This window comes from Cydia pomonella, chromosome 1, assembly GCF_033807575.1.
Source record: "Cydia pomonella isolate Wapato2018A chromosome 1, ilCydPomo1, whole genome shotgun sequence".
NCBI classification, from domain to species: domain Eukaryota; kingdom Metazoa; phylum Arthropoda; class Insecta; order Lepidoptera; family Tortricidae; genus Cydia; species Cydia pomonella.
Window position 1 is genome coordinate 45699393 of NC_084703.1, and position 27264 is coordinate 45726656.

At 39.0% G+C, this 27264-nt stretch overlaps 2 protein-coding genes across 4 annotated transcripts; both read left to right on the forward strand.

Annotated features, from left to right (window-relative positions):
- The first annotated feature begins 881 nt into the window (after positions 1 to 881).
- Positions 882 to 26994, forward strand: LOC133525152 (5-hydroxytryptamine receptor 1A-like). 2 transcript variants are annotated; one of them, XM_061861418.1, is made up of 8 exons: positions 882 to 1369; positions 18687 to 18919; positions 19737 to 20001; positions 20617 to 20737; positions 21960 to 22018; positions 22918 to 23016; positions 24235 to 24380; positions 25261 to 26994. In XM_061861418.1, exons 2-8 carry the CDS (start codon positions 18742 to 18744, stop codon positions 25275 to 25277), a joined length of 885 nt encoding a protein of 294 aa, XP_061717402.1. In that variant the 5' UTR covers positions 882 to 1369; positions 18687 to 18741; the 3' UTR covers positions 25278 to 26994. The 2 variants fall into 2 exon arrangements, with proteins under 2 accessions (XP_061717402.1, XP_061717405.1); XM_061861421.1 differs by having other exon boundaries at positions 884 to 1369; positions 22913 to 23016; positions 25261 to 26992.
- LOC133525122 (uncharacterized) lies at positions 5535 to 15321 on the forward strand. Of its 2 annotated transcripts, none has more exons than XM_061861380.1 (8): positions 5535 to 5773; positions 6902 to 7157; positions 8426 to 8533; positions 9606 to 10063; positions 10719 to 10821; positions 11938 to 12033; positions 12848 to 13003; positions 14581 to 15321. In XM_061861380.1, the coding sequence occupies exons 1-8, from the start codon at positions 5751 to 5753 to the stop codon at positions 14638 to 14640; spliced, it is 1260 nt and encodes a 419-aa protein (XP_061717364.1). In that variant the 5' UTR covers positions 5535 to 5750; the 3' UTR covers positions 14641 to 15321. The 2 variants fall into 2 exon arrangements, with proteins under 2 accessions (XP_061717364.1, XP_061717372.1); XM_061861388.1 differs by having other exon boundaries at positions 6956 to 7157.
- Positions 26995 to 27264: the final 270 nt, after the last annotated feature.

A 27264-nucleotide genomic window follows, 5' to 3' on the forward strand; every position in this document is an offset into this window, starting at 1 on the left:
GTGACTTCTTTAGAATATTAGTTGCTATTGTAGTTTTACGTTTAAAATCTTATTCGAATTTTAGGCCAATATGGATGATTAATTGAAAAATAGCTTAGTTTGATTCAAAGAAGTGCTGTCTTCTGACATGAATTGTTAAGTGATATCCGCCATTTTTTTTTGGAGTGTCTAATGTTAGTAATGTTATTTTGATAAGCCGTTAACAGCCGAAATGTGATGTTTTGTTAAAAGATTGGGGACTGCTTCACATAATAAATCCATATTGAAGTAACATTTTTAAGGGGGTTGACTATTGGGAACTACTTTTTTGTACAAAATCCAATAGTCAGCCTCCCCTAGCTAACTGCTGGGTTTGAGGCAGTTAGTTTAAAAAGGGCGTAAAGCCAGAAGTTAGCCGAGGGAGGTTGACCATGGGATACAAGATTTTTTTTATTTTCAAGTCGCAAATTCAAGCACGTTTAACTATTTATTTTATTAGGACTTACTTGATTGAAATACATCAAATACCAAGTAGACAACCTGCGGCTGACCACTGGACACTGACATCAAGGAACTCTGAACCCAATAGTCAGCCGTTAAAATGGCTTTCCATTGGTTTACAGGGGGCTGATTACTGGCAAAAAGGCAAAATTGAATTACGTTTTATTCTTCATGTAAAATGTACTTTATCAAATTCTTGAACAGTAAAAATATTAATGATTATTAGTGGGCGAATTAAACGATCTTGAACATAGAAATTTTTATAAAAAGGCTGAGTATTGGTATCTTTACCTATGTAAATAAGTGAATAATCCCTTCTCATCGTATTTTCACGTAAACGTACGAATTACTATTTCAGACCGTCTCGGTACAAAAAGTACTGAGGTTGACTGAAGTAGCATGATACGAGTAAATACGAACGTTTCCGGGAAAACACGAAGGGAAAGTATTATTCATTTTATCTGTAATTTGCATCCGCCAAATTAGACTGAATATTACTTATTGGTGGCCAGTTTGAGTCTTTATCGTACACTCAATATTGAGCCGTATTCTAAAGTGGTTAAAGTGTAAGTTTAATAACACATTGACTCACAGTTTCCATTTAAGCAAGCGAGGGTACTTGAATACTTGACGTTTGCAGTTTTTATAAAATGTGCTTGAAAATTATCAAAATTTAGCCAGGATTTTAGTAAACGGTGCTAAATTTCCCTTGGAATTTGTAAATTTGCCAGGACTTTGCTTTATCTGTGTGTTTCTGAGATTTTGTGCGATAGTGTTGAATTATGGAGTTCTAAATGTGATAAACCTGACAATTATGTTGTTAATGTGTTAAAGATATAAACAATTTAGTGTGTATTTTGTTTAAATTCTCCAGGATTTGGTCGGAACAGTAAGTATTCTGTATTTGTAACTGTATGTTCATAATCTTTGCTAAACAATTTTAACGATTTAATGTACTGTAGGTAAACCTATATGGTTAAAGTGAAATAAAACATATTTATTAAAAAGAAAACTTTTTGTGTCCGGCTCCATAGTCATATTAATATATTGTCAATTTTTCTTTTCTTAACCAACAAATTTTACAATTTGTTTATGTGCTACTTACGTTTAATTCATTTAATTATGATTGTGTGCATCTTTAGATTAAATATGTGTAAAATTCCTTTGGAGGTATGCACAGTTTTACCTTCATTAATATATTTATTATTATTATTGGGGTGTTGCGGCCTTTGAGTTCCACGTCGACCAAGTAGTGATCTATTTGCATGGACATTTGAAACCGTTGAAATGTCAATGCCCTTTAAAGTTCATTACCTGCAATCTAATAATAAGCTAGCTTAAGATTTAAGCAACTTTAACCTCCAGGGCTACTTTTTTCACCCTGTATATTATGTCTGCGCGAGCTTCGAGTCGACAATTGGCGAGAGGTCGCACAGGACCGAGAAAAGTGGCGCTGTCTTGTGTCGGAGGCCAAGTCTCATTTTGGGTCGCTGAGCCAACGGAGTAAGTAAGTAGGTAAGTAAGTGTATATTATGTACAGGGTGAAAAAAGTAGCCCTGGAGGTTAAAGTGGGTTAAATCTTAAGCTTATTTTACTTAAAGGAAACATTATTTTATTTTTAAAAAGAAACAAAACTATATTGATAGATTTTTTACAATTTGTTTGTTTAAAATTATTGTGTACTAAATATTCGGTATTATGGATGTTTAACAGAAGTAATAGTTTGTAAAACCGAAGAGTCTATTAAGAACTATGGAGAAATTTTAACAGTAACATTAACTGTATCGACTATCCGAATAAAATAGCGAGTTTAGTCGCTTCGTTTCCCGGGCAAGACAAGAGAACTTAAAAAAATTTAATGCAGTTGCGATACAACGAGGAAATGCCGCCAGCATCCTTGATACAACGCCTCGAGGGCCTATTTTAGGGGTTGGTCTCGGACTGGAGCAGTTTTATTTTAATAAAATAATGTTTCCTTTAAGTGAGCTAACTTAAGGTTTCAAGGCAGTATCCCTCCAGGGCCCATTCATTTTTTCCACCCTGTATACAACTCCGAACCTAGCCAAGCCATATTAGACCTTGTTCCCTAGACACAACACCCGACCGGAGAGAGTATGTACTCTGTATTGGTCCTCTCTTGCTACAAATGAATAACCATCATCCTGTATTAAGCTTCTGTACCGTTATTTGAAGCCTATTTAATATTTGAGAGTGCAATGCTATTTGACAGATGACGTAGCGGTTCGCTATAGGCTGACACCTACCCCCATAGGTACTCGTATTTCAAGTTTTAACCCGCTCCACCAGGCGCCCGTGGCGTGAGGCCACGGAGTGCTTCATTGGCGTTCTGTTTGTCGGAACGTTCGGTTCACTGCAAAACATTCTTAGAAATCCTGTAATATTTATTACAGGATTATCCTGTAATAGTTATTTGTTTTACAAGGAGGCGGCGAGTTGTCAGAGGAATTCACGGTGACTACCGGTCTAAAGCAAGGGGATGCTCTATCACCTGTGCTCTTCAACCTAGCTCTTGAACATGTTGTCCGAAAAGTACTAGAATTGGACATAGGAGTTGAGTTGAACGGCAAGCACAAGGTGGTAGGGTACGCCGACGACCTAGCTTTATTAGGGGAAAGCCGTGAACAAGTGGCGGAAGCAGCTAGTGTCCTGGAACGAGAGGCTTCTATGATAGGTCTCAGGATCAACCAGTCGAAAACCGAATACCTCCACATGAAACGGTACAAAAACACACGCGTCAAGCGTGACAGTCTTCATGTTGGAGGCACCGTTTATCGTGGAGTTGACAAATTTCGGTACCTCGGATGCACGATTACTGACACAAACACCAGAGAGGAGGAGATCAATATACGCATCCAAAACCCCCTGCGATGCAGCGCAGCCCTCCATAAGGTGTTGGCGTCCAAGCTTCTCAGCAGAAATACTAAGTTACGGGTATATAAAACTATAATAAGACCAATCCTTATGTATGGCTGCGAAGCTTGGACACTAACACTGAAAGAAGAGAGTCAGCTCCTGGTAGCGGAAAGAAAGGTGTTACGGAAGATCCTGGGACCTATCAAAAGAGATGACGGCACCTGGAGGATCCGTAAGAATGCCGAAATCGAGGAGTTAGTGGCCGAACCCAATATCATCGGCGAAACGAAATGCCACAGACTTCGCTGGTTCGGCCATTTACTGAGGATGGGTGAGGATCGAGGTGTTAAGAGAGCTTATTTGGGACAACCGACTGGTCGCCGTCCAGTGGGTCGGCCCAGATACCGCTGGAGCGACAGTGTACAGGCCGTACTCAAAGCCGACAACTGGCAGGAAGTGGCACAGGATCGGGACAGGTGGCATTCTCTCGTTTTGGAGGCCAAGACCCTCTTTGGATCACTGCGCCACGATAGTTAGTTAGTTTTACAAGGAGGCAAAGTTGTTGTTTAACCTTTTCAACGCCAAAGACCACTAAAACGGTCATCGTCTGTCGTGCCCGCGACGCCAATGACCATTAAAAAGGCTATGGCGGACGTTGTCAAAGCGACTTTCCTACTGTCAGTTAAGCTTCATATTCGCTCTTCACCAGTTAACTTTTTGGCGTCCATGGCATTTCTTGACACGGGTGGAAAAGCGTTGAAAAGGTTAACCGCTCATGCTAATATTGATACCCGAGCAAGCGAAAGATTCCAAAATTGAACCACGAGCGTTGCGAGTGGTTTGTGAAGGGGAATCTTGAGCGTTGCGAGGGTTTCAAGGCACGAGGGTTAAACAAACTGCCTCGAAGGCAACATTTTTCGGAAAATACTAACTATGAAATACCAAACAAAAAACAATTCTAATTGAAATTAACGTAATAAAAAAATTATCATTTAAAATTCTACCAGCTAACATAAGGAAACCACTCAAGCATCTAATTACTTTGCCCCACATGTGGATAAAATGCAACTCATTCGTTTTTGAACAATCAAGAGGGCCGGTACCAGCTGGTGTGGTGAAACATATTTTTCACCATCATATCCACCTTCGATGGCCACTTAATTGTATACCAACGTCCTCTAATTACTAATAAACTGCATTTTCTTTAGGGTTCCGCACTTTAAGGCTAATATTGAACCATTTCGTACTCATATTAATTTTCAATAAATAGAGGCTTCCGGGCTATAAATATTTTTATTTGCACACATGTCATAAACCCTCTATGATGCCTTCAAAATCCGTAAGTAATGGCCAACATTACGATAAACTGTTTTGTTACAACAAATTTCGTATCTGTGAAAATGTTGTAATTGCTTCATAATTACTTACTTACTTACATCAAAATCGATTTGGTTATGATATTCAAATTTGGAACATTTCTGAAAAAAGAGCACTTCGATTTGACCTCTATTCTACATAATATCAGTCGAGACGCCTTTTTGTTTGAAATGAAGTGTCAATTGCATACAATTATGACATATTTCGCATGTTAGTTTGTATCGAATGATACGGAAACCCTCTCTAGTCCTCCGACTCTAGTTTGTCTCTGAATTTATTAAAACACTAGTGTGATCCTTATAAGAAACTCACTTCGTTCGTTTCTTAAACCCACCCTCGTGTATTTTAATGTCTTTTATTATGTAGCAGTCACATAAACTACTATTTTAAGCATTTGTGAATCGTTTTTTGTGAGGTAATAGTCAACCTAATAAGTTAAAAGTTGGTTTGCGAAGTGAAAATAGGCAAAACAAAATTATGCGTTCCAATATGCGATCCAGTACGAGCTTATACATTTGCTAGTAAACGTACGTACTATCTCGGACGATCGATGTTCGAAATGACATTGATATGTTACAGTTTTCAATTGATAATGATCGTGTTACAATAACGCTAATATATAACATTAAAATACGTTATACAAAAAAAAAGAAAATTTACTATGCTATTTAGTTTCCTTAAACGTACTTACTCATACCCCGAAGTTAACGGAATTACAAAAAAAAAACGGTTTTTAATTATTTTAATTGTATTATTAACCGAACTTTTAACCAAATAAAAACCGGTTTGCATTTCCCAATGCTTACCCTAATGCGGGTTATAATGTTCCTCTTGTACGGAATACTGCGAGCGACTCCTGATTCGTACTTGAGCGCTGTTTTTAATCAATGTGTAATATTTAACATTGCACATACCTACGTACCAATCCTGACTTTGAAGTATATTCCTGACCGTGCCAGCCGAGTCAACTGTACTTAAAATTGTATTTTGAAACGTGCAATATATGTATTGTACATAATATGCTGCAGAAAATGGATACCGGGTATATCTTATAAAGTTTAAATAGTTTTGTAATTGTACAAAATTATTTATTTATTTTAATTTAATTGCACAATTTTACAAAGGTTGATTTGACTTTGACTTCTACCAGTCAACCATTGGGCTACAGAGAAACAATTGGGTACTTGACACATGTTGAATATTATAACAAAATTTACCTAGATGGATAGAAAATGAGCCAATTAATATAAAAAAGTGGAATTTAAAAATACATATAGAGAATACAAGGCCCCAAAGTCTCAAAAAATTTTTTTTACCTTTAGAAAAGATTAAAGAAAATGGTACCGTTCGATTCCTTACGTTTTATTGAAAAATAAATCGTACTACAACTATATACATAAACGCAATATTTCAAATCCAAATAGCAATTTTCTTGATCTTCCATACATTTAGGACAGACTAATGTAATGTAACGTCACATTACAATATCATTTTGTTAGAGGCGTTTCAACCGTCTAGTGCGAGCGTCAGACTTTAATTCTCATTTCTGACCTTTGTGTTGCTTAAATGCCACGAGTCCTATATAGACATTTGATCCTCAGGAAAATCAAGATCGATTGACATTATTTACAAAATACTGTCTGTTGGTAACTCCAACAGTAATAATATTCATTCATTCATGCATTCGTTCTAACGCTTGCTCCGTTCTCGACGGTCGGGAGATTTGTGAAATCTGTCGCCATGTGCATAAGTATATCAATCATGTGACCATCAAGACGGCTTTCTGTTCTTCGACTGAACCAGCCAGTAGATCTCCGCTGAACACTGAAGTAGCCAATTAGTTTGGTGCAGAGTTGTACAGGTTCTAGCTCGCAATTATTGGACTCCCAGCTGAGTGTCGAAGTAATAGGGACCGTGCGCGTTGGAGGGTCTGCCATCTTGTGGCCTGAATTGGAACCATAAACATGCACATGTACACGTCACGTGTTTTCTTGTGCATAGTAGGTTCTGCCATCTTGTGGGCTACATCGGAGCAAAAAACATCACATTCACGCCTCGCGCCAAAAATCTGACGGCTCCTGTGCTGCCTCCTACAGTTAATGCACGCTCCCTATAGGAAACATATACCTTATAACTAAAAGTTCACTACTTCAAAATGTGCTTATTTCAGTGCTACAGACGTATTCGACGTTGCTTACATGAGAATGATTCGTTTCTCCCTCAGCTCGATAGCTCAGTGGCCATACAACAGCTTCGGGCGCAAAAGCATACGCACACGCATAATGTCAGTTTATCATTATATAATGATCAGTGTCAGCACGTTCCTTGAGATATCTTGCGTGTTCTATGTGAGAAATAATCAGGATAAGGAATTCATTGTTTTGGGACACGATTACTTTACACTTTTGATGGGTGTTGTCATAATTGTAAGTATACTTAACTGTCTGCATGTTAAAATACGTTGGATCGTTCCAGAGGGCCTACCGCGAACCACGTTCGACGTGTTGCCTCCCTGTCACACTCACGTACGGATTTACAAGTGCGACAGAGAGGTAACACGTCGAACGTGGTTCGCGGTAGGCCTTCTGGTCCGGGCCGGGGCGTTCGCCACATCGTTTTGTATGACAGGTGATCTCGTGGTGTTTTCTATACAAAACGAAGTGTTGGACGCCCCGGCCCGGATCTGGGCCGTTCTAACGTGAGCCTTCCTTAAGGATGATCTCATTTATATCATCCTTTTGCATTTTTTCGAAAATTATTTTATCTACACGTCGACTGTGATGTTTGAATTAAAATTTCGTATATCACACCAAACTATGATTGCGTACTTTTCATGTATGGGATCTCAACTCAACTATTATTATTATTATTATTATTTCTTTATTTAAGACCATCGGGGATCATTGTGTTAGTAAATCTTATCCAAGTGTTAGAACTATAACTATCTATACATAACTATACTTAATAACTACACTGTACAATTATTTATTACTGCGTGCGTGTATCAAGCAGCAGTTATTCAAATACATGCAATCCAATCTTTCTGCTAACATACTCAGAATGCTGTTGGAGCTGGCCCTCACTCTGCGCACAAGGGATGTCGCTCGCTTGCGCATGGTGGTGTAGAAGCAGTCTACCCGCGCCTCCGCGAACATCCCCGATGCACTACAGAATTTGGGCAGACCCATCAGCACTCTGAAAGCGTTATTATATTGAACACGCAGAGCGCTGTACCGTTTACGAGTATAATCAGCCCACAGGTTGCTTGTGTAGAAGGTTGTACAGTAAGCCCTAAAAAGGGTGACCTTTACATCTTTGGAACAGTGAGCAAACCTGCGAGCTATCATATTAGCTCTGACGGACAACGCTCTGCGTTCTAAACTATGATATTCATTTCGATACGCTGTAGTCAATTTAAAAAAAAATACTAATCATACATTTTTGTCTACTGATATACTTGCCTGCCCATGGTTTTATAGTAAAAAAAACTAGCCACTTTTTGTTATTTAACAAATGTAACACATATCAGTGGAAGAATAAGGATCAAAGTCAAATGGCGTTCTAAAAGTTTTAATCATGTGTCGAAAGACGGCAGTATATTTACTGTGGCTACAAAGTTTTCTTTGACAGTCCACCTCTATTTCAAATACAGGTATGTAAAAGGGAAAATTTCACACGTAAATAAAATTTTCAGCAAAGAATGACGCTATCATTTCAGAAGAGGTACTGTCTGCTCGTGAAAAACTTCGTTTCTAAATTTCATTTGGTGAATCATCAATATAAATGCGAATTTGCAGCTATGGTGAGTAAAACTGCAATTTACTGCCCGGGAGGATATGGTTTGGAAAAGAAAACTTTACAAACTGCGGTCGTTAGTGACAGGGTTTTGCAGAATACGTTTTTGGTAAAAATTACATTTTTGGTACAAGCTTTTATCACTGACTGTACTTTTCTTTCCACTGGCAACTAATACTCATCGAGACAATTCTTAAAACCCCAAACACAATTAGGTTGCGTTGTTTTATTACAGAGTTCCTATGGCCACCTCCTGTCTCCATCATCAGTTGAGCTCGATGGTACCATAATATTGCATTGTCACCCGACTTACATATACACATTTTCAGCTTCATCAGAAACCGGGAATTGGGTCAAATTAACCTGCAAGATTTGACCCGTACATGCAAGTTAAATAAAAGGTTGTAAAAAGTCAATCAAAACTGGAGTATTATAATATTAATGTATTAATAGGGAGTATTACTGAGATATTCTGCCGCCAGAGTGCAGCACTATAGCACGAACTGAATAGAGATAAGTTCTTAAATTTATACTATTCCATAAACAATTTTTTGACAAGTATTCACTCACTCACACACATTATTTTACGAATAAATATGACATTGACATCAAGGCGGTTTGTTTACTGTTTGTGCTGGTAGCGCCCCTTATGCAGAGTTTCACGCCCTATTATGGGGCAGTTGATATTGCCGATGGCCAAGAGGAGGGCATACACTTACACATTTTATTCTCTACGGGGCCACGCCGCACACGCTAGCTAAGCTAGCGGTCGCCTTCACCGCGGCCCCGAAACCTGGCCCCGCTCAAACGGTATCACCAGGCTAGCGGTCGTGGGGTTTGGTAACGATCGGTAGCGAAGAGCTGGCCTTCACCAGCAGCACACACGTCCACACAATGACGTGGAATGACCTCCCCACATCGGTGGGGAGCGACCATACAGCCGCCACAGCCTAACGGCGGATATGGCCACTCATAGGTATCGAAGAATATCCAGTCCACTCTACGGGGCAGCGCAGTTAAGTGATACTCCTGAATATTGTTATGACATATCGCTCTTATTCCAACATACTTTATTTCAGGAACTCCGCCGAATTACTAGAATTTGCAACATCGCAGCCGTAATTATCCATATACAAATATTCTTTTCCATGATGTTTTTCAACATGGTGCCCCTCTGGAAAAACATCCATGCTGGCATGTTTTCTGACCATAGACCAGAAAACGGAACCTTCGTGCATTCTGGCAATTATTTATCCTTTGTTAACCAGTATACTGATATTAAAGGATACTTTATAGTTTTCTTTTTGAATTTCTATCCATCTTATAACGCGGCAGTAACTTTTCTTTGCATGGACCTCTTGATTTTCATAATGGTGTTTCATATTGCGGGGCATTTGAATATATTGGTACATGATCTGAGATACTTCCCGCGACCGAATGAAATAGAACAATGCTTGGAAACGGGTTCGAAGAAATATAACGAAGAAGTGTTTGTACGGTTGAAGGATTTAATTGATCGAGATCAAACGATTAAGGAGTAAGTAGCTTTGTTTATGGTAAAAGTTCCAGCCTTTGACACGGTTACAGTATTCTTCTAAAGCCCGACCAGAAATATATGATCATTGTCAAGAGGGCGCTGTTGTTCTCATGTATAGGGGCTGACAGTTCAGTTTAGTACGAAACATTTAGTTCCAATGCAATTCCGCGTGATCATATATCAGGTCAGGCTTTAGGCAGGGTAGAGGTAAGGAAAATAGTCTTCTGGGAGAACTGTTACAAAAGTGTCCAGTTGGCAGCTGTAAATAATAGATCAAAATCTCGCCGGTGGCGCGAGGGTAGCACAAGGACGTGACATGAACTTAGACGTTATTGACGGAGGGAAGTGATTTGAAATTTGTTCGCGATGTACTGTGGCGCCACCTATTTAAGCTTTTTTGATGGAAACTTCATAGACATAGAGTGTCCTATTTACCTCTGCCCTCCATACTTCTACAGGTTTCCGGCCATATTATTAGATAATTAAATATAGATTTACGAACTTAGAAATAAGAACCTTCCACAGCCGAAAGGATGAGTGTCGCCCCACTGCCCGTATGCAAAGTCAAATCGTCGAGCGTACATTTTCTAAATTTGCCGCCATTTTATAGTGAGAAGATCACTGAGCCCAGTATATATTCCAGGCTGTTTTTCAGGTTCATGATCAATATCTCCGAAACGTTCGGCATTAGTTTGTGCATTTACCTCGCCTTCCATCAGGTTACTGGATGCGTGTTGCTGCTAGAATGTTCTCCGATGGTAACTTAGGTCGTCCGTTAGTCAGCGCGGGTGCGCGGAGCGGGGCGCACGCACCCGCCAGTGTAGGTAAAATCCGTCGCACGCGTCCGCGCCAGTTAGCGTTGCTCATACTGTTTTTCGTTAACTCACCACCCGCTCCGTGCAACCGCGTCAGCTAGCGGAGGCTTTTCCTATTCTATATGTTAAATATCTGAAGTAGGGAAATGGGATTATTATTAGGAATAAATTTGGGGCAATCTCATAGAGAAATAAGAGCAATCTGGAGAATCCAGATTTAAAATATAAATAACTTTTCCTACTTAAAGGTATATGAATGAATAATTATTAAATAAAAGTGAAAGCAAAAACTTACGAAAACTTAAACTTGGATGTACGTAGGTACGGTCAGTCTAAAAATATTGATACGAATAAAGTACCAAAAATATGTATACACTAAGGTTGTGTATATATGGGCAATAAGGTCCTGTACACCTATTTTTGGCAAAAATATGTATACACGACCTTATTGCCTTAAAGTAGTGTGTACATATTTTTGGCACTTTGTCCGTGTGGATATTAAATACCTTGACTGTATCTACTTACTACCTAATCAAAGCGTTCTTGGATCAAGGACCAGATTTTTGAATTTCGAATGTTCGATTTCATCACTCGAAAATCTGTGGAAAACGGCGGAAAAATGCTATTTTTGAAATGCGAGCGACAAAAATTAAGAATCAAGTGGTACCAATACCAATTGAACACTCGTTTTCAATTCTATTATTAAATTTAAATGTCTTGAAGTGGAGATAATATTAAAGGGAGCACAAGAAATCTAGCGTTCGAAATTCAAAAAAATCCGCCCGCACAGCGTTCATGACTGTTATGTACCCCTAGTGTAAATATTTTCGACAGCGAAACGTGACGTACGCGTTAGCGTTAAGTGTCATTTTGTATGAGATTTTTGACTTTCCAAAACGTCCCGCTTGGCGCGCTGTTCAAAAACCCATACAAAATGAGACTTAACGCAAACGCGTACGTCACGTTTCGCTATCGACTAAATTTACACTAGGGGTACTGATTGCTGAAATTATAGCAAACTATAATAAGTAGGTGGTATTTTGTTACTTTTTGTTGCAGACACCCGAGGCTCTGGGAAATTATGGATTCCTCACTCTAATGATGTTCCAACAGCTAATTCAGACGTCGATCATATTCGAATTTATTAGCACAAAGGTGTGGCTTTTGTCTATCGAATTAAAGCGATCTAGAAAGGAAACAAGTAGACTTTTTAGGGTTCCGTAGTCAACTAGGAACCCTTATAGTTTCGCCATGTCCGTCTGTCTGTCTGTCTGTCTGTCTGTCTGTCCGTCCGAGGCTTTGCTCCGTGGTCGTTAGTGCTAGAAAGCTGAAATTTGGCATGGATATATAAATCAATAAAGCCGACAAACTCGTACAATAAAATCTAAAAAATTTTTTTTAGGTTACCTCCCCTACACGTAAAGTGGGGGTCAACTTTTTTTTTTGCTTCAACCCTACAGTGTGGGGTATCGTTGGAAAGGTCTTTCAAAACTAATAGGGGTCTTCAACAAACATTTTTTGATAAAGTGAATATTTTCGGAGATAATTGCTCAGTAAGAAAAAAAAGGTACCCCCGCTCTAACTTTTGAACCATAGGTCCAAAAAATATGAAAAAAATCGTGGAAGTAGAGCTTAAGAAATACATTAAATGAAAACTATAGCGAACATGATCAGTTTAGCTGTTTTTAAGTTATCGCAAAAAGTTTCCCCTTCATAGTAAAAAGACTTACTTTAATTAGGTACTGATTATGCAAATTTGCCTATTTGTTTAACTCGGGTGAAAGGTAGCGTTTTATCCCTTGGTTAACAATTTACTATACTTTAAGTTCCAGTTTAGCTTATTGTGACGGAAGAGTAACTACGGAACCCTACACTGAGCGTGGCCCGACATGCTCTTGGCCGGTTTTTAGTATGGGATTGGATACCTGTACTAGTATTATATAATCTGTGGTTTGAACTGTCCCAACAGAGCGACATGCTCGCCGACGAAGTGTACTCTCTGCCCTGGGAACTGATGGATGTCAGGAACAGGAAGGCTGTCCTGCTGTTCTTGAAGAATGTGCAGCCGCCGAGGGCCCTCAAGGCCGGAGGGGTGGTCTCCGTGGGCGTGCTTACTATGTCTACGGTAAATAAGTTTTGTGGTAAGGCTATCTTGCTCGTAGGACCAAGATCTGCACCATCCTCGAATTTCGAAGAGCAATTACCATTCGTATACTACTTCATTCTTGAAATAACACTATTTGGCGTTGAAACTCCCCCACAAAATAGGACCCCAAGGACCTATGCTTAGGGTCCCAGCGCGCACAAGTTTTCTGCAGAAATCGCGAAGCGTCTGGTTGACGTAATTGGTGACCGAAGAGCGGCGGGTTCCTCGCACAACGTATCAGTATTGCGATACAACGAGGAAATGCCGCCAGCATCCTTGGTACAATGCCTCAAGGGCCTATTTTAGATTAAAGCTGCTTATAGTAATCCTCTGTATATATCAATTATGTATATTGTAATTGTAAATAAAATATTATATGTGGGTTTAAACGGATTACCTATAATGAATAAGAATTACATCCGTTTCGAACCTATGTACAGCGTTCGAGTTCATTGGGTGACTGAGGAAAAATATTCACCTGTCAAAAATCTGTGAGCCACAAATAATTAGGTATATACTTCCCGACACCTCGAAAGAAATCATCGTAACTAGCTAAAGCACATTATATCTTCATTGCATTAACGATATGTTTATGACGTTGTAGGTGTCGGGAAACCTCGAAAGAAATCATCGTAACTAGCTAAAGCACATTATATCTTCATTGCATTAACGATATGTTTATGACGTTGTAGGTGTCGGGAAACCTCGAAATAAATCATCGTAACTAGCTAAAGCACATTATATCTTCATTGCATTAACGATATGTTTATGACGTTGTAGGTGTCGGGAAACCTCGAAAGAAATCATCGTAACTAGCTAAAGCACATTATATCTTCATTGCATTAACGATGTTTATGACGTTGTCAAACGAAGAGTTTTGTATTATAGGTTTCATATGGATTTTGTTCAGAATTTCGAGCAACACCGGGAAGGGAGTCGGCATTCGCACTATTTCCCCTCTGCCGAAGCACATGCCCAACTGGGAATAGCGCGGTGCGTGTTTGTGACTTGTCCGTACGCAAGAAGACATCGAGGTGTGCAAGATTTGTGTTTGACTTGTGCCATTTTCTATGTATTTGTGTCGTCATTATAAATTGGATTTTATAAGTAGTGAGTGAGAAGTGTGACTGTGTGCACGTTTCACACAAAAATGGCAGAACGATTTGTACGGTAAGATATCGCTTGGGCTCCTCCCTGCCGCCAGCCGGTGTTGCTCGAAGGTTCAGTACCCCTAGTGTAAATATTTTCGACAGCGAAACGTTACGTACGCGTTTGCGTTAAGTGTCATTTTGTATGAGATTTTTTACTTTCCAAAACGTCCCGCTTGGCGCGCTGTTCAAAAACCCATACAAAATGAGACTTAACGCAAACGCGTATGTCACGTTTCGCTATCGACAAAATTTACACTAGGGGCACAGACTTGAAAAGATTTTGGTTTAGTGAAAAGTATTTACTAAATACACTCCTTTTGGGCCTATTGTCTGAAAAAGTCTGTTCATTTCCATTAAACATTTAACGTAACCTAATTTTATCTTTAATTGTTTATTTGTTTACAGATAATCAAAACGTCGTGTTCGTATTTCCTGATGTTGAAAACATTAACAGTAGAGGAGTAATGGAATTCTTCAATACACTTGACACAAAATCTTATTTTACTACGCTTTAAGAGATCGTATCGGCCCTATCCACCGTATTTTTTCGTACCCACATTTTGCTGCATTAGATTTATGTAGGTATATGCACTATGCACCAGAAATTTCTAGAAAATAAGTCAAATACGCATAGCATGAATTTACGATGTGTTTATTTGGTTTAGTTTATATAGTACCTATAAAAATAAATAGTACCTAAACACTTCAGAAATTGTTTTTTTTATTCGGTCGTACCCTTAAGATAAATCCCGAAATATGAGAAATGTTTGGTTTACTCAGTCTTTACTGAAAAGATGATGAATATACTAGTTACATTAATAATATTAAAAGAAAATTATGACTACTTATAAAATAAAACTACGAAAACTAAACCAGTTAGGTAATTTTATGATATTTCTGCTCAGAATCTTATTTACTTGTACTGTGTTATTCCAATTAGAAAAAAAGTGCCTAAAAAAATTCTATACGTTCTTCATAATGTTTATTTTCTTAGTCGTACAAAGAATAATATCAAATACAGTAAGATGAGGGGGGCGAAGTGCGCCATGCCGTCTAAGTGCGCCTACGTTTGATATAATAAAAAGCAGTTTTCGAGATAAATTAGTAGTAAATATTTTATAAGCAGTTTTCGATGGCATGGCGCACTTCGCCCCCCTCACCTTAGGTAATGGAAATTAAATTTTTTGGTAATATTTCCTCTACTAGAAATGAAAGGATTTCTGATTCAAATATGTATCTTACGAATTAGAAATGACATATGATATTATAAATCGAAGTAAGTGAAGGAAACGATTTTATTGAAGCCTACTTAGATATTGTTATGACATTATTTCTTTGTACTTATTAACTAAATATTATTAGATACTGTATCTTCATGAAACACATACCTATTTATACAGGGTGACCTTAGCCATTGGACAAACCCTGAAATCCCACGTAGGGTTACTTCTCGGGAATGCTCTGACGTTAATTTTTTTAATTTTTTTTTTCGATCAAAAGTTATTTGCAATAATCGACAATAAAAAGAAATATACTGTGTTAATCTTTGGCAGTGTTTTTGACAATTTGTTCGAAATATTTGATAATGATGACATATTTCAAAAGTCAGAAGCTTATTAGTGTCATAAATAAAAAAGATAATCAAAAAGTTCGAAGAAGGTTCCATACTATTCTTTGAAGATATTACCTTAGGAGATACTAACACATACAGGCTGCTCCAAAGTAAAAAATGGTAATTTGTTAATTTCTTCGAAACCGCTACACTAATGCATATGTACATTTCGGCTTTGTCCAATGGCTAGGGACACACTGTATAATTTCGTCTAATAAGTAATGTCACCACAACGCATAATGATGCCCTTCGAGTCCATAGTAGTGCATCATTATACGTTGAGGTTTACACCTCAGAAATTATAGTTTTACACTATATTTTCTGATAATTATTCAATACATATGGGAAAGACCACGTGGTAGTTACAATACATGTAGACTTATACCCCCTTATTCATTAACGTCTACTAAAGTTACGATGCCGCTAATAATCGTTTGTCCCTTTCCATCATACCAATACGTCGGAAAGGGACAAACGATTGTTAGCGGCATCGTAACTTTAGCAGACGTTTATGAATAAGGGGGATAGAGTATAAACCCTCTTGCACTTTAAAAATACCATGGTACAATGACTAGTAACAGTAAGCTTTTTAACTGTAAGATGTTTAATATCGGACGCATTTCTTATTTAGGTTTATAAATAAAGTTCGCACAGGAACTGCACGACCTGTTCCCATCATCCCCTTTCCATCATCGGACATCCAGGCGCGGGGAGCGATTGCACCCGTTCGTGGTAAACGTTCCATTTATTCGCACGAAACGGTTTGCCTCCTCTTTTTTGGTACGGACGGCTAAAGAATGGAATCTGCTCCCGCCATCTGTATTCCCTGACAAATATGACCTCGGTCGTTTTAAAGAAAATATGCTACTACTGAACCGGTGAGCTTTAATCTTAGGCCCTGTCTTTACTTCCCATCAGGTGACTAGGGATAATCGCCGATCAGTTTATGATAAAAAAATTAAATTTAAAAAGTAGCCTTTTATTTCATGATTTTTTTTTACATTATTTGGTGGTTAGTATTTGTACAGTTGTCTTATGTTAGTATGATAATAAATAAAATTTGAAGTCATCCTTCCAAGTCTGTCTTGTGCTGTTTGTATCCAGTTGGAGCCACCGCAATTTTTTATTTCGTTGTCCTATCTATTAATAAGTTTTCCTTTACCTCGTTTTCCAAGTGGATGACGTCGCAAGTTGGAAAATGTCTTATTTAGGTACCAGGCTACCTATAGGGAATATTATGCAAAACTCTGCGTAGAGGGCGTCACTACCACAATCCATCACAATCTGAGGGTCTGCCGCGAAACAAGAAAATCGCAATTTCATTATCTAACCTCGCTATCACTCTTGCATATTCGAGTGATGAACAGGCTGATAGCAAAATTTCGATTTTCGCGTTTCCCGGTAGGCTCTTTGTAAACAAACCGCCTTGAATGCATCAATGTCATATTTTATTATTTGTGAAAACTTGTCAAAAAACAGTTTAAAAAAGGTGCTAGTGCTGCACTCTGGCGGCAGAACATAGCAGTAATACTCCCTATTGTTACCATAAGTATTATGATGGTACGATTTTTTCTTAAATCTCTGCAAGTTCTGCAACTACTTCTACAGTCTGGCATTTTAACTTTGTCAGTAGAAAAACCAGCATATTTTAATTAGGTAAGCGTTAAAGGTTTGCTTCTCATCAAGGATCGGAAAAACGCCCACCATTTTGAAAACAATCCCGTTCCGTACAACAGAGACTTCCTTATACAAATCGTCGCTATATTTAATCAACCTCGTATGTATATATTAGATACGTAGGTATATCAGATACGAGTGTGTTGTTAACGATTAAATACGCCCCAATGACGTCCGTAGACTGTGAGGCCAAGCGCTGGTGGCCTAGCGGTAAGAGCGTGCGACTTGCAATCCGGAGGTCGCGGGTTCAAACCCCGGCTCGTAGCAATGAGTGTTTCGGAACTTATGTACGAAATATCATTTGGTATTTACCAGTCGCTTTTGGGTGAAGGAAAACATCGTGTGGAAACCGGACTAATCCCCACAAGGCCTAGTTTACCCTCTGGGTTCGAAGGTCAGATGGCAGTCGCTTACTAGTGCCTACGCCAAATCTTGGGATTAGTAGTCAAGCGGACCCCAGGCTTCCATGAGCCGTGGCAAAATGCCGGGACAACGCGAGGAAGAAGAAGACTGTGAACGAACTTTTTCGACTCATAAATGGGTCCTAAATTATGGTAATATTTTCAAAATGACGGGCGTTTTTCTCTCATACAAAAATTTAATTTCACGCCATTTTATATTGACAAAGTTGGGTTACCACTTTGACAGTGCAAAGGGCCCCGAGCCACTTCGTTTGTTCGTCTATTTACCTCTCTATCGCTCGAATATTCAAGAGCGATAAAGAGGCGAATATGATAGTCGTACAAGTCTATGTACTGGTGTATTACTCTATTGAAATCTACTTTGACAATACTTGTACGGTCACGTCTTAAAATATCGATACGAAAAAAGTGACAAAAATATGAATACACGACTGCCCATATTTGAGGCATTGTGATATTTATTAGCATGTTTCTAGAAGTACTTATTACGTCTAACCACTAATTAGGTACTTCTAGAAACATAGCTGTCTTAGCAATTATTTAGTGATAAGTTAACATAGCTATAAGTGCATACTGACATATTTATGAATCTAGAAGTCACTTGAAATAAATTATATAATAAATAAATAAATTTCGGGGTACCTACATATTATCGAGCGATTATCGACTGGAATTTATGATAAAACAATTTTAAAATTATATACAGGCAACAAAACTCTTTGCTTAGCACCCTTACATACAAACATTTATGGATGCAGGGGTACTGAGCATCATTAAAACTAAGTATTTGTGCATCACAGGTTGCCCGAACCCCGCGCCGCCGTCGACACCAAATGGTGGTTGGCGGCGGCGGCAATGGCAGCGCTCACCGTGGCCACGATCGCCGGTAACGCCGGCGTGGTGTCGGCGCTTTGGCGAGCGCGCCGATCGCCGCAGCACTACCCGTTGGCTAGTCTCGCCGCGGCGGACTTGTTGGTCGGCGTGAGCGTGCTGCCTCTGGCGGCTGCTAGGGAGCTGTTTACTTTCAGACTAAGTAAGTTTAGTAGGTATTATGGAATATGTTTGTCAATTGTTCTATCTGTGGCCTAGATTCGTGTCAGTTAAGTATATGACTACCACCACCCAGGACGTGTAAAGTAACAGAGAATTATATACTTTTCTTCGTCAATTACTCGGCCCAAGTATTAAATTTAACAAAGCAAGCACAGTTCTATCAAAGTTACAATCTTCGGTTTGGAGCATCCCGTTATGGATACGATAAAATACACATAAACATAATTTAGTATGTCATAATTTACATCACACTAAGTATGCATTTTTTTTACTAAACTTTATAATAACCTTTTAAACCGTAGACGGTTTTTGTTTAAAATTCTAAAACATTATTAATTTTCCTAATCACCTAAGATTAGTTACTTTCAGTTGTCCGCATCACCGCTTACGCCCTCGATCGTTGTTTCATATTAGTTTTTCTGTCTAAAACTATTCTAGGCATACCTTTTTCAGACAAGTTCCTATTTACTATAATAAACGAAGAATCGAAACGAAGATTCGAAGAAGGTTGCTTTAAAAATTCGCAAAAAATGTTAAACGTAAGTTGTTCAAGCACCTAAATACAGATATCAGTTATTTTTCTATCTGATATTAATATACATTAGTTATAATTTTATTTATTTCAGTTATCATAATTTATAATTATGAACCTCCAGGTTATTTTGTTGTATTTTCCTTTTGTTGCGGTACATCTTGTGTATCGCATTTTTGATATGTTTACATGACTGCTTGGTTTCTAAATAAAAAAAATAGCATCGTAAAATGCTAATCTAACCAAGTATAATATACCATTTTAGGCTTCATCACCTGCGCCTGCTGGAGCACACTCGACGTCCTCTGCTGTACAGCCTCCATCCTTTCCCTCTGCGCGCTCGGCTGGGAGCGCTACCGCGGTATCACGGACCCACTGTCGCGCGCCGACCGCGCCAAAAAGGCTAAACTACTCGCCGTGCTTGTTTGGCCGGCGGCGGCGGCGGTGGCACTGCCGACGGCGTTCGTGAAAACTGATAGTGTGTCGACAAATGAACGGGATAAGGCGTGCACGGTTAATACAAATCCTAGGTAAACAGTTTATTTTAGAAATGGATTTAATTGTCTGTAAGAAGCTGACAAGTATGAATAATAGGCCCAAACGTAACATATAAATTAAATAAAATTGCGCCTTTTCATCCTTTTGGCCAGTCCTATCCGTCCCAGACAACTCTTACAAAATTCGATTTCCTGGTCATTCTTTTATTTTAAATAGAGTACAGGCTCGTTTCGCCGTTGTTGCAGTGTTTCAATCATCGAGTAACACCGGGAAGGCAGTCGGCATTCGCACTATGTCCCCTCTGCCGAAGCACATGCCCAACTAGGCATAGCGCGGTGCGTGTTGTGACTCGTCAATACACAAAAAGAGATCGATGTGTGCAAGTTTTGTCTTTGACGTGTGTCATTTTCTATGTATTTGTGTCATTACAGATTGGATTTTGTATGTATGTGGAAGTGCGACTGTGTGCATGTTTCCCCTCCGCAAAAATTGGCAGAACGATTTGTATATCGCTTGGGCTCCTCCCTTCCAACGTGTCGGAAACCGGTGTTGCTCGAAACTTCCAGTACGATGTTTATCGATGTTTAGGAGAAACTCGTAAAAATATTAATGAGATAAAGCTATCAGTCTACCTTTGTGTTTTCCAGCTACGTGTTCTTTAGCGTGACCTTCTCATTCTACATACCGACGTGCATCATGCTAGTGCAGTATGGTCTGGTCATTCGCGCCTTGGCGTTACGCCCGCCGATCCGCGCTCACAGGGGCCAGGTACGTGCATAAATAAATTGGGTCCCCGATGGTCTGATCATTCGCGTCTTGGCGTTACGCCTGCCGATCCGCGCTTACAGGAGTCAGGTACGTGCATAAATAAATTGGGTCCCCGATGGTCTGATCATTCGCGCCTTGGCGTTACGCCCGCCGATCCGCGCTCACACCCCTGTGGCGGCCATTGGGTTCCCGAAAAACTTACCCCCTCCGAACTCATGATTATCATATACAACAGTCGGCGCGTGACAACGGGTCGGTATGCCGTGATTGCCGTGGTAGCGTTCCTAGCCGAGCGCGCAGAGGATGGAGGCTGTACAGCAGGACGTCGTGCTCCAGCAGGCGCAGGTGATGAAGCCTACAATGTCACGGTTGGTAGAGGCACGTCATCAATTTATTTGGTTCTGTCAATGGACCTCGGTCGAGGCAAGATATACCGGATGTCTACTAAGACGTATTTAAATCTCTTCTCTGTAGTCTCTACATAGCATGTATTTACATTGTGAATATAATATATATATATATATATATATATAAATCCATAAAAATTCCGTTCAAGAGTATATCTTTTAACGTCTTCATTGTTCTACATATAGAACCACCACATTTTGTTAAACTGTTACAGAATGGTAGATATTTTTGAAACCTTGTCTGATCCGCTACTTTTGATGCTGACTGTACATCGCTTGTTAAACACTAAAGAAAACATAGCGTTCTTATTGAATTAAGTTTGTTACAAGTTTTTAAGACCTCAACTTTCGCAGCAGTTAAATACTCGAGCCCAGACATAGTGGACTCGAGTTTTTACCGGCACACACACTAACCTAACCTAACCCGGCCCATAGAAAAATAAGGAAACATAGAGTGCTCAGTTTTCTTATCAAAACGCTTATTATTTTCGTGACATCTAGCGTCAAGTAGCGGACTTATCAGTACTGCTACTTGACAATAGATGTCGCGACGAACGAAAAGTCTAATGCTCAATTCAGCTAATATTATAACCGCATTAAGCGGAAATCTATTTTCAACTCCTTCTGCTTGTAATATTAGTTGTAAATTGGTTTTGTCAGTCGCAACACTCGTAAAATCGTGACGGAGTGAGCAATCTTTACTTATTACTTATTTCTCTATGCCCGGCCTAACCCCTTTCGTTGAGCCAATATTGGACACCGACATTAGTCCACTTATGGATATCACAAGCTTTATATTACTTAATTGGTTACAGGGTCCAATTGTGGAGATGGATGAGATGAAGTGCCCGGAATCCTCGCAGCAAACGGACGAGTAAGTACTGATGCATCTCCTGTATTGGCAAGGTTTCCCTATTGTCAGTCAACAGTATGAAATAAAGTGGTAACATTCTCTTAGGTATCGAGTATGAACATGGTAATTTTACCAATGAGGGCTACCGCTTTTCGACGCTAGGGGCGCTAGACGGAGGTCTTTTAAAATGTAAAATTTTTGAGTGTCGCTAGCTTTTATTTACCACGAATTTTCACTCCTTATTCATAATTATGGGAAATCTATTTCCATCTTTGGTAATAAACATTACATATAGTTTAATAAATGTTAGTGGTTTTAAAGAGTGTAACTAAAATATATGCAAAATTAATTAGGTTGAAAAAACGGCAAATTTAGACGTTAAAATGCCGTTGTGTTTATTAGAACGTATCGATTTATTAAAAATAAGCATAGCATACTTTTGAGATCTGTTTTTCTGGACTGGCGCCAGCCAGTGCACAAAAAAGTAGCCCTCAGTAGTGCTTTACACGAAAAATTTTGTACATTGTCACGCCACGCACTCGAGAGCAATCTATTAACGATCGATAAACGTGCGATAGAGATGGAAAATTCTTCGCACTTAGCGTTCTTACTTTAATTAGCTTTGAGGGTTCCGTAGCCAAATGGCAAAAAACGGAACCCTTATAGATTCGTCATGTCCGTCTGTCTGTCCGATTTTTTTTAAATTACGTTCTTATTTTATTAATTTAACACCCTAATTTTCTCTATTTCTCAAAGATGGCATCATAAACGAATCATGTGTCGTAATGATTACTTTCATATAAGTGCGATAGATGGCGTGATTAGGCTGATTTCCGACATAATTGAAACTAAGAGCTTTTAACACCTACTCGTACCTATCCTTGTTTCTTGAAATTGACACCTAATAATTTTCAGAGCAGGAGCGGCAGAGCGACAGAGACGGGCTACTATCACTATCATTCGTCTCATGTGCCTGTTCCTAATATGCTGGACTCCGTTTTTCATCATGTTACCAATAGGTAAGTAGTTTATCTATTGATAAACAGCGCCATCTGTAGTCGAGTAGCAGAACTAAGCTAATGCATCTCTGGTGGGGAGAGATGGCGCTATGTCGCAGAGTTAATTAGCAGAAAAACAAGATTTTTTACCTCGTCACAAATAATTATTCATACAAAAACAACACTATTTAGTACTAAGTATAAGCTACTTACTCCGTAATTTCCATATTTTATCAGTAGGTACAATCATGTACAATGTAGCTGCCAAAAAGCAGAATTTTCAGTTTTGTTTTGTCTTAGACTTTTTTATACTTCGACGATGGCAAACAAGCATACGGCCCGCCTGATGGTCAACAGTTACCGTAGCCGATGGACGCCTGCAACTCCAGAGGTGTTACATAGTAGTACACTCCTTTTTTGAAGAACCTCATACTGTAGACCCTCGGGAAAACCTCTCTTAGAATATTTCACATAACACAAACCTAATGTTTTTAGTGGCACCGTCACACTTTGATACTTCAGAGTCTGATAAAAGTTCACTTAGACCGGCTTTGGGTGGTTTTGTGCTTATAACTTACTATCAGCAATTTTCAAACCACCTTATCATATTTACAGTCATCTATATTTCTCAAAACCATTTCTTTTAATAAATATTAAATAATAGAACAATATTACACAAATTGACTAAGTCGCACAGTAAGCTCAATAAGGCTTGTGTTGAGGGTACTTAAACAACGGTATATATAATATTAAATACATAGAAAACACCCATGACTCAGGAACAAATATCCACGCTCATCACACTAATAAATGCCCTTACCAGGATTTGAACCCAGGACCCTTGGCTTCATAGGCAGGGTCACTACCCACTAGGCCAGACCGGTCGTCTTTCACTTGTCAGTTTACTTCTTTTTTTTTTTAATTTATTTAGAACACAAACAGTCACATATACAAATGGATTTGAAGTACAATGTAGAGTACTTAACATACTTAAGAATCAGACCTGGAGGTTCATTATTAAGTACATAATGTTAACATACATACAAACAGCATAAAGAAAATGAAATCATGAGCCATATTTAAATTCTATTTAAGTAGTCTTCAGAGGAAAAAAAAATACAATAAGTGGTAATACAGTAAGCAGGTTTGACATTACTGTCTGTTTCATTAATTATCGGATATGTTGTATTTTTCCCATTGTGGTATCGTTTGCAGAGTTTCCTGCTTGTATTCTTGCAGATTCCCTCTGCGACTGCGTACACGGCTCCACGTGGCAATGGAGTACTTGGCTAGGATATACCAATTCTGCCCTCAACCCGGTCGTGTACGCCGCAGCCGCCGACAGGGTTCGTCGGGCGTTCCAGGCACTGCTCAAGAGGTCAAGAGTAAGTTTTTAAATCTTGTATACGTACTCAGCAAAGAGAATTAATAAGACCAAGAGTGCTCACTCCGTACAACGGTTTTGTTACCAAAAAAACTATTATTTTCGCTACATCTTGCGTCAAGTAGCGAAACTCTCAGTACTGCTACTCGACAATAGATGTCGCGGCAAACAAAAATTCTAATGCTCAACGATTTTCAGCTAATTTTATAACCAGAGTAAGTGTAGGAGTTGAAAATAGAGTTTCGGTTACTCTGATTATAATATTAGCGGAAAATCGTTGAACATTAGACTTTTTGTTTGCCGCGATATCTATTGTTAGGGTAGCCATCCGTCCGGGTTTCCCCGGATTTGTCCTAGTTTAGAGGTCCGGGGAGCGTCCGGGGAGGATTTCATTTGTAGTCCGGGTTAAAAAAATTTAAAGCCTTAGGCTGCCCGCGACACACGCACAACCTGTTTAAAAAAAACCTGTTGACATGTCCGGGTTCTGGACTCTAAAATCCGGGGTTTTCACGCGTCGTCCTGGTTTCCAAATTTTAGATATGGCAACCCTATCTATTGTCGAGTAGCAGTACTGAGAGTTCCGCTACTCGATGCTAGATGTCGACTGCGTATATAATAAGCATTTTGGTATTAAAACTGATGTATGGAGTGAGCACTCTATTACTTCTTATTTCTCTATGTTAAAGATTAGATTTGACAGACCTGCGCGTCATCGTGTATGACACGGACTTAGAAGAGGTGAAAAGTTTAAGAAAAATATCAAGAAAGCTAGGTTTTTATATAGGTAGGTAGGTACTAGGTAGGTCGAGGTGTGCAATAAAGAGTAAGATTTGTATTGTATTGTATTGTATTATTAAATTGATTTTTATTGCTTGTTACAGTGACGAACCTTAGTTAACACGGAAAAGGAAGAAATCTCATTATAAACCAGGATTTACGCGCTGCAAAGAGAATTAATGTTTAAATACCGGTACCTGAAAATGTAACTGAAGTTTATTAAGATATTATTATAATTTGTTATGAATAAAAACTTATTAACGGAAAATACACTTTACACATCATATAACCTATAAAACTTAAAATCTAAATCTTTAAATAAATAAAACTAATCTTAAAATAAATAATTAAATCTATCCCCCTGCGGCATGGTGCCGTAGATGCTGGCAGCATTTCCTCGTTGTACCGCAATACTTATTCTCTGTGCGAGGAAGCTGCCAGCTCTACGATGACCGGTGGCGTCTGCTATTTTTTTAGCTAAATCTTTGAATAAAGTAGACGCGTTCGGACCCCACGGGCCAAGGGTACCTATATTAAGATAACAAATAAATATTTACAACAATGATAAAATTCAAAAATGTTTATTTGAAAACCACATCAGCGGTGGCAGCATGGTTCCATTTTTATCACTTGTCACTATGCCCCTCACCTTCGCGCTTACATAATTGTTAGAACGTGACAGGCATGGCGACAAATGATAAAGAGCCGACCATCGTAGCCCTACAGTACAGTCAGCATCAATAGTAGCGGATGAAACAACGCGCCAAAAGTATCTGATATTCCGGATAACTTTTCCAAATATAGATAAATCTCTCAAATTTACGTTCAAAAGTATGTCATTTATAGTCTTAATTGTTCTACATATAGAACTATCACTTTTTGTTAAGCTGTTACAGAATGGTAGATACTTTTGAAACCTAGTTTGAGCCGCTACTTTTGATGCTGACTGTACAATCACCACACTAGGCCAGAAATGATATATTTTATGTCAACATTCTTGTGATTTTAAAATTACTAAGACCCCGCACGGGGGCTAAGCGTAAAGAGACGCGTAAGCGTATCGTAATACGCGCGTATAACGAGAGCGCTACGAACAAGTTCAAACAAGTCCGGACAAGAAACTTTCTTTACTTACGGTTTTTACGATACGCTTACGCGACGCTTAGCTTACGCTCCGTGTGGTAAGGGCCTAGCAGTATTTGCACAGGTGTTACCGTACCCAACAATATGGAAAATGCAGTAATAATGTTTATTAAAACCTAAGTTCAAACAGCTGCGTGAGAATTTAAAGGTAGGTTCTAAGGGCAAACTGTCACAGACCACTTACCTAATATGAAGATAGACGACGCATAGTAGCGCGGTTAGCACTCATTGGCGGTCCAATACTAAATGCATAGACAAAGGAATAAAGTGCCTACTTTAAAAATTTCGGTGAAAATTTATTTGACTTTATTGCACAAATAAAAAAAGTACAAATGGCGAACTTAATACCAAATGGTATTCTCTACCTGTCAACCATTAGCTCAAACAGAGACATTTGTGTATATTGGTACGGGAAAAATTACGTATTATGGATGGCTTTATCCACGTGATAAAATAACTGTTGCTTTCTAACACCGCGGGATTAAAAGTGACGGGCACCGTTTTATCACGCTGTCATGTAGACAAGAACGGCCATCATATCCCTAATGGTAGGAACTTAGGTAGGTATTATTCTTTTGACTTTGCCAATGCATTCCATATTTTAAGACCATGACCGCTTATCTTAGCTTCGAGTACTCGTAAGCGCCCCAGCGGCTGCAGCACGGTCATATTTTTATCATTTATCACTATGTCACGTTCTAAGAAACATGTAAGTGCGAAAGTGACAGGCTTAGCGACCAGTGATAAAAATGCGACCATGATGCCGCCGCAGTAGCAGTACACCTACCCACATCTACATAACCTACAGGGATTACATTTATAAACATGCAATATAAGTATATTATAATTTATAATTATTATAAAATTGTGAGGTAAGAGTATGAGATGCATAACTGAGTGCCTGCTTGCGGTGTTGCGCCATATAAGTAGGGTGCTGTGGCCGTTTACTGTTTGGAGACTGAAGA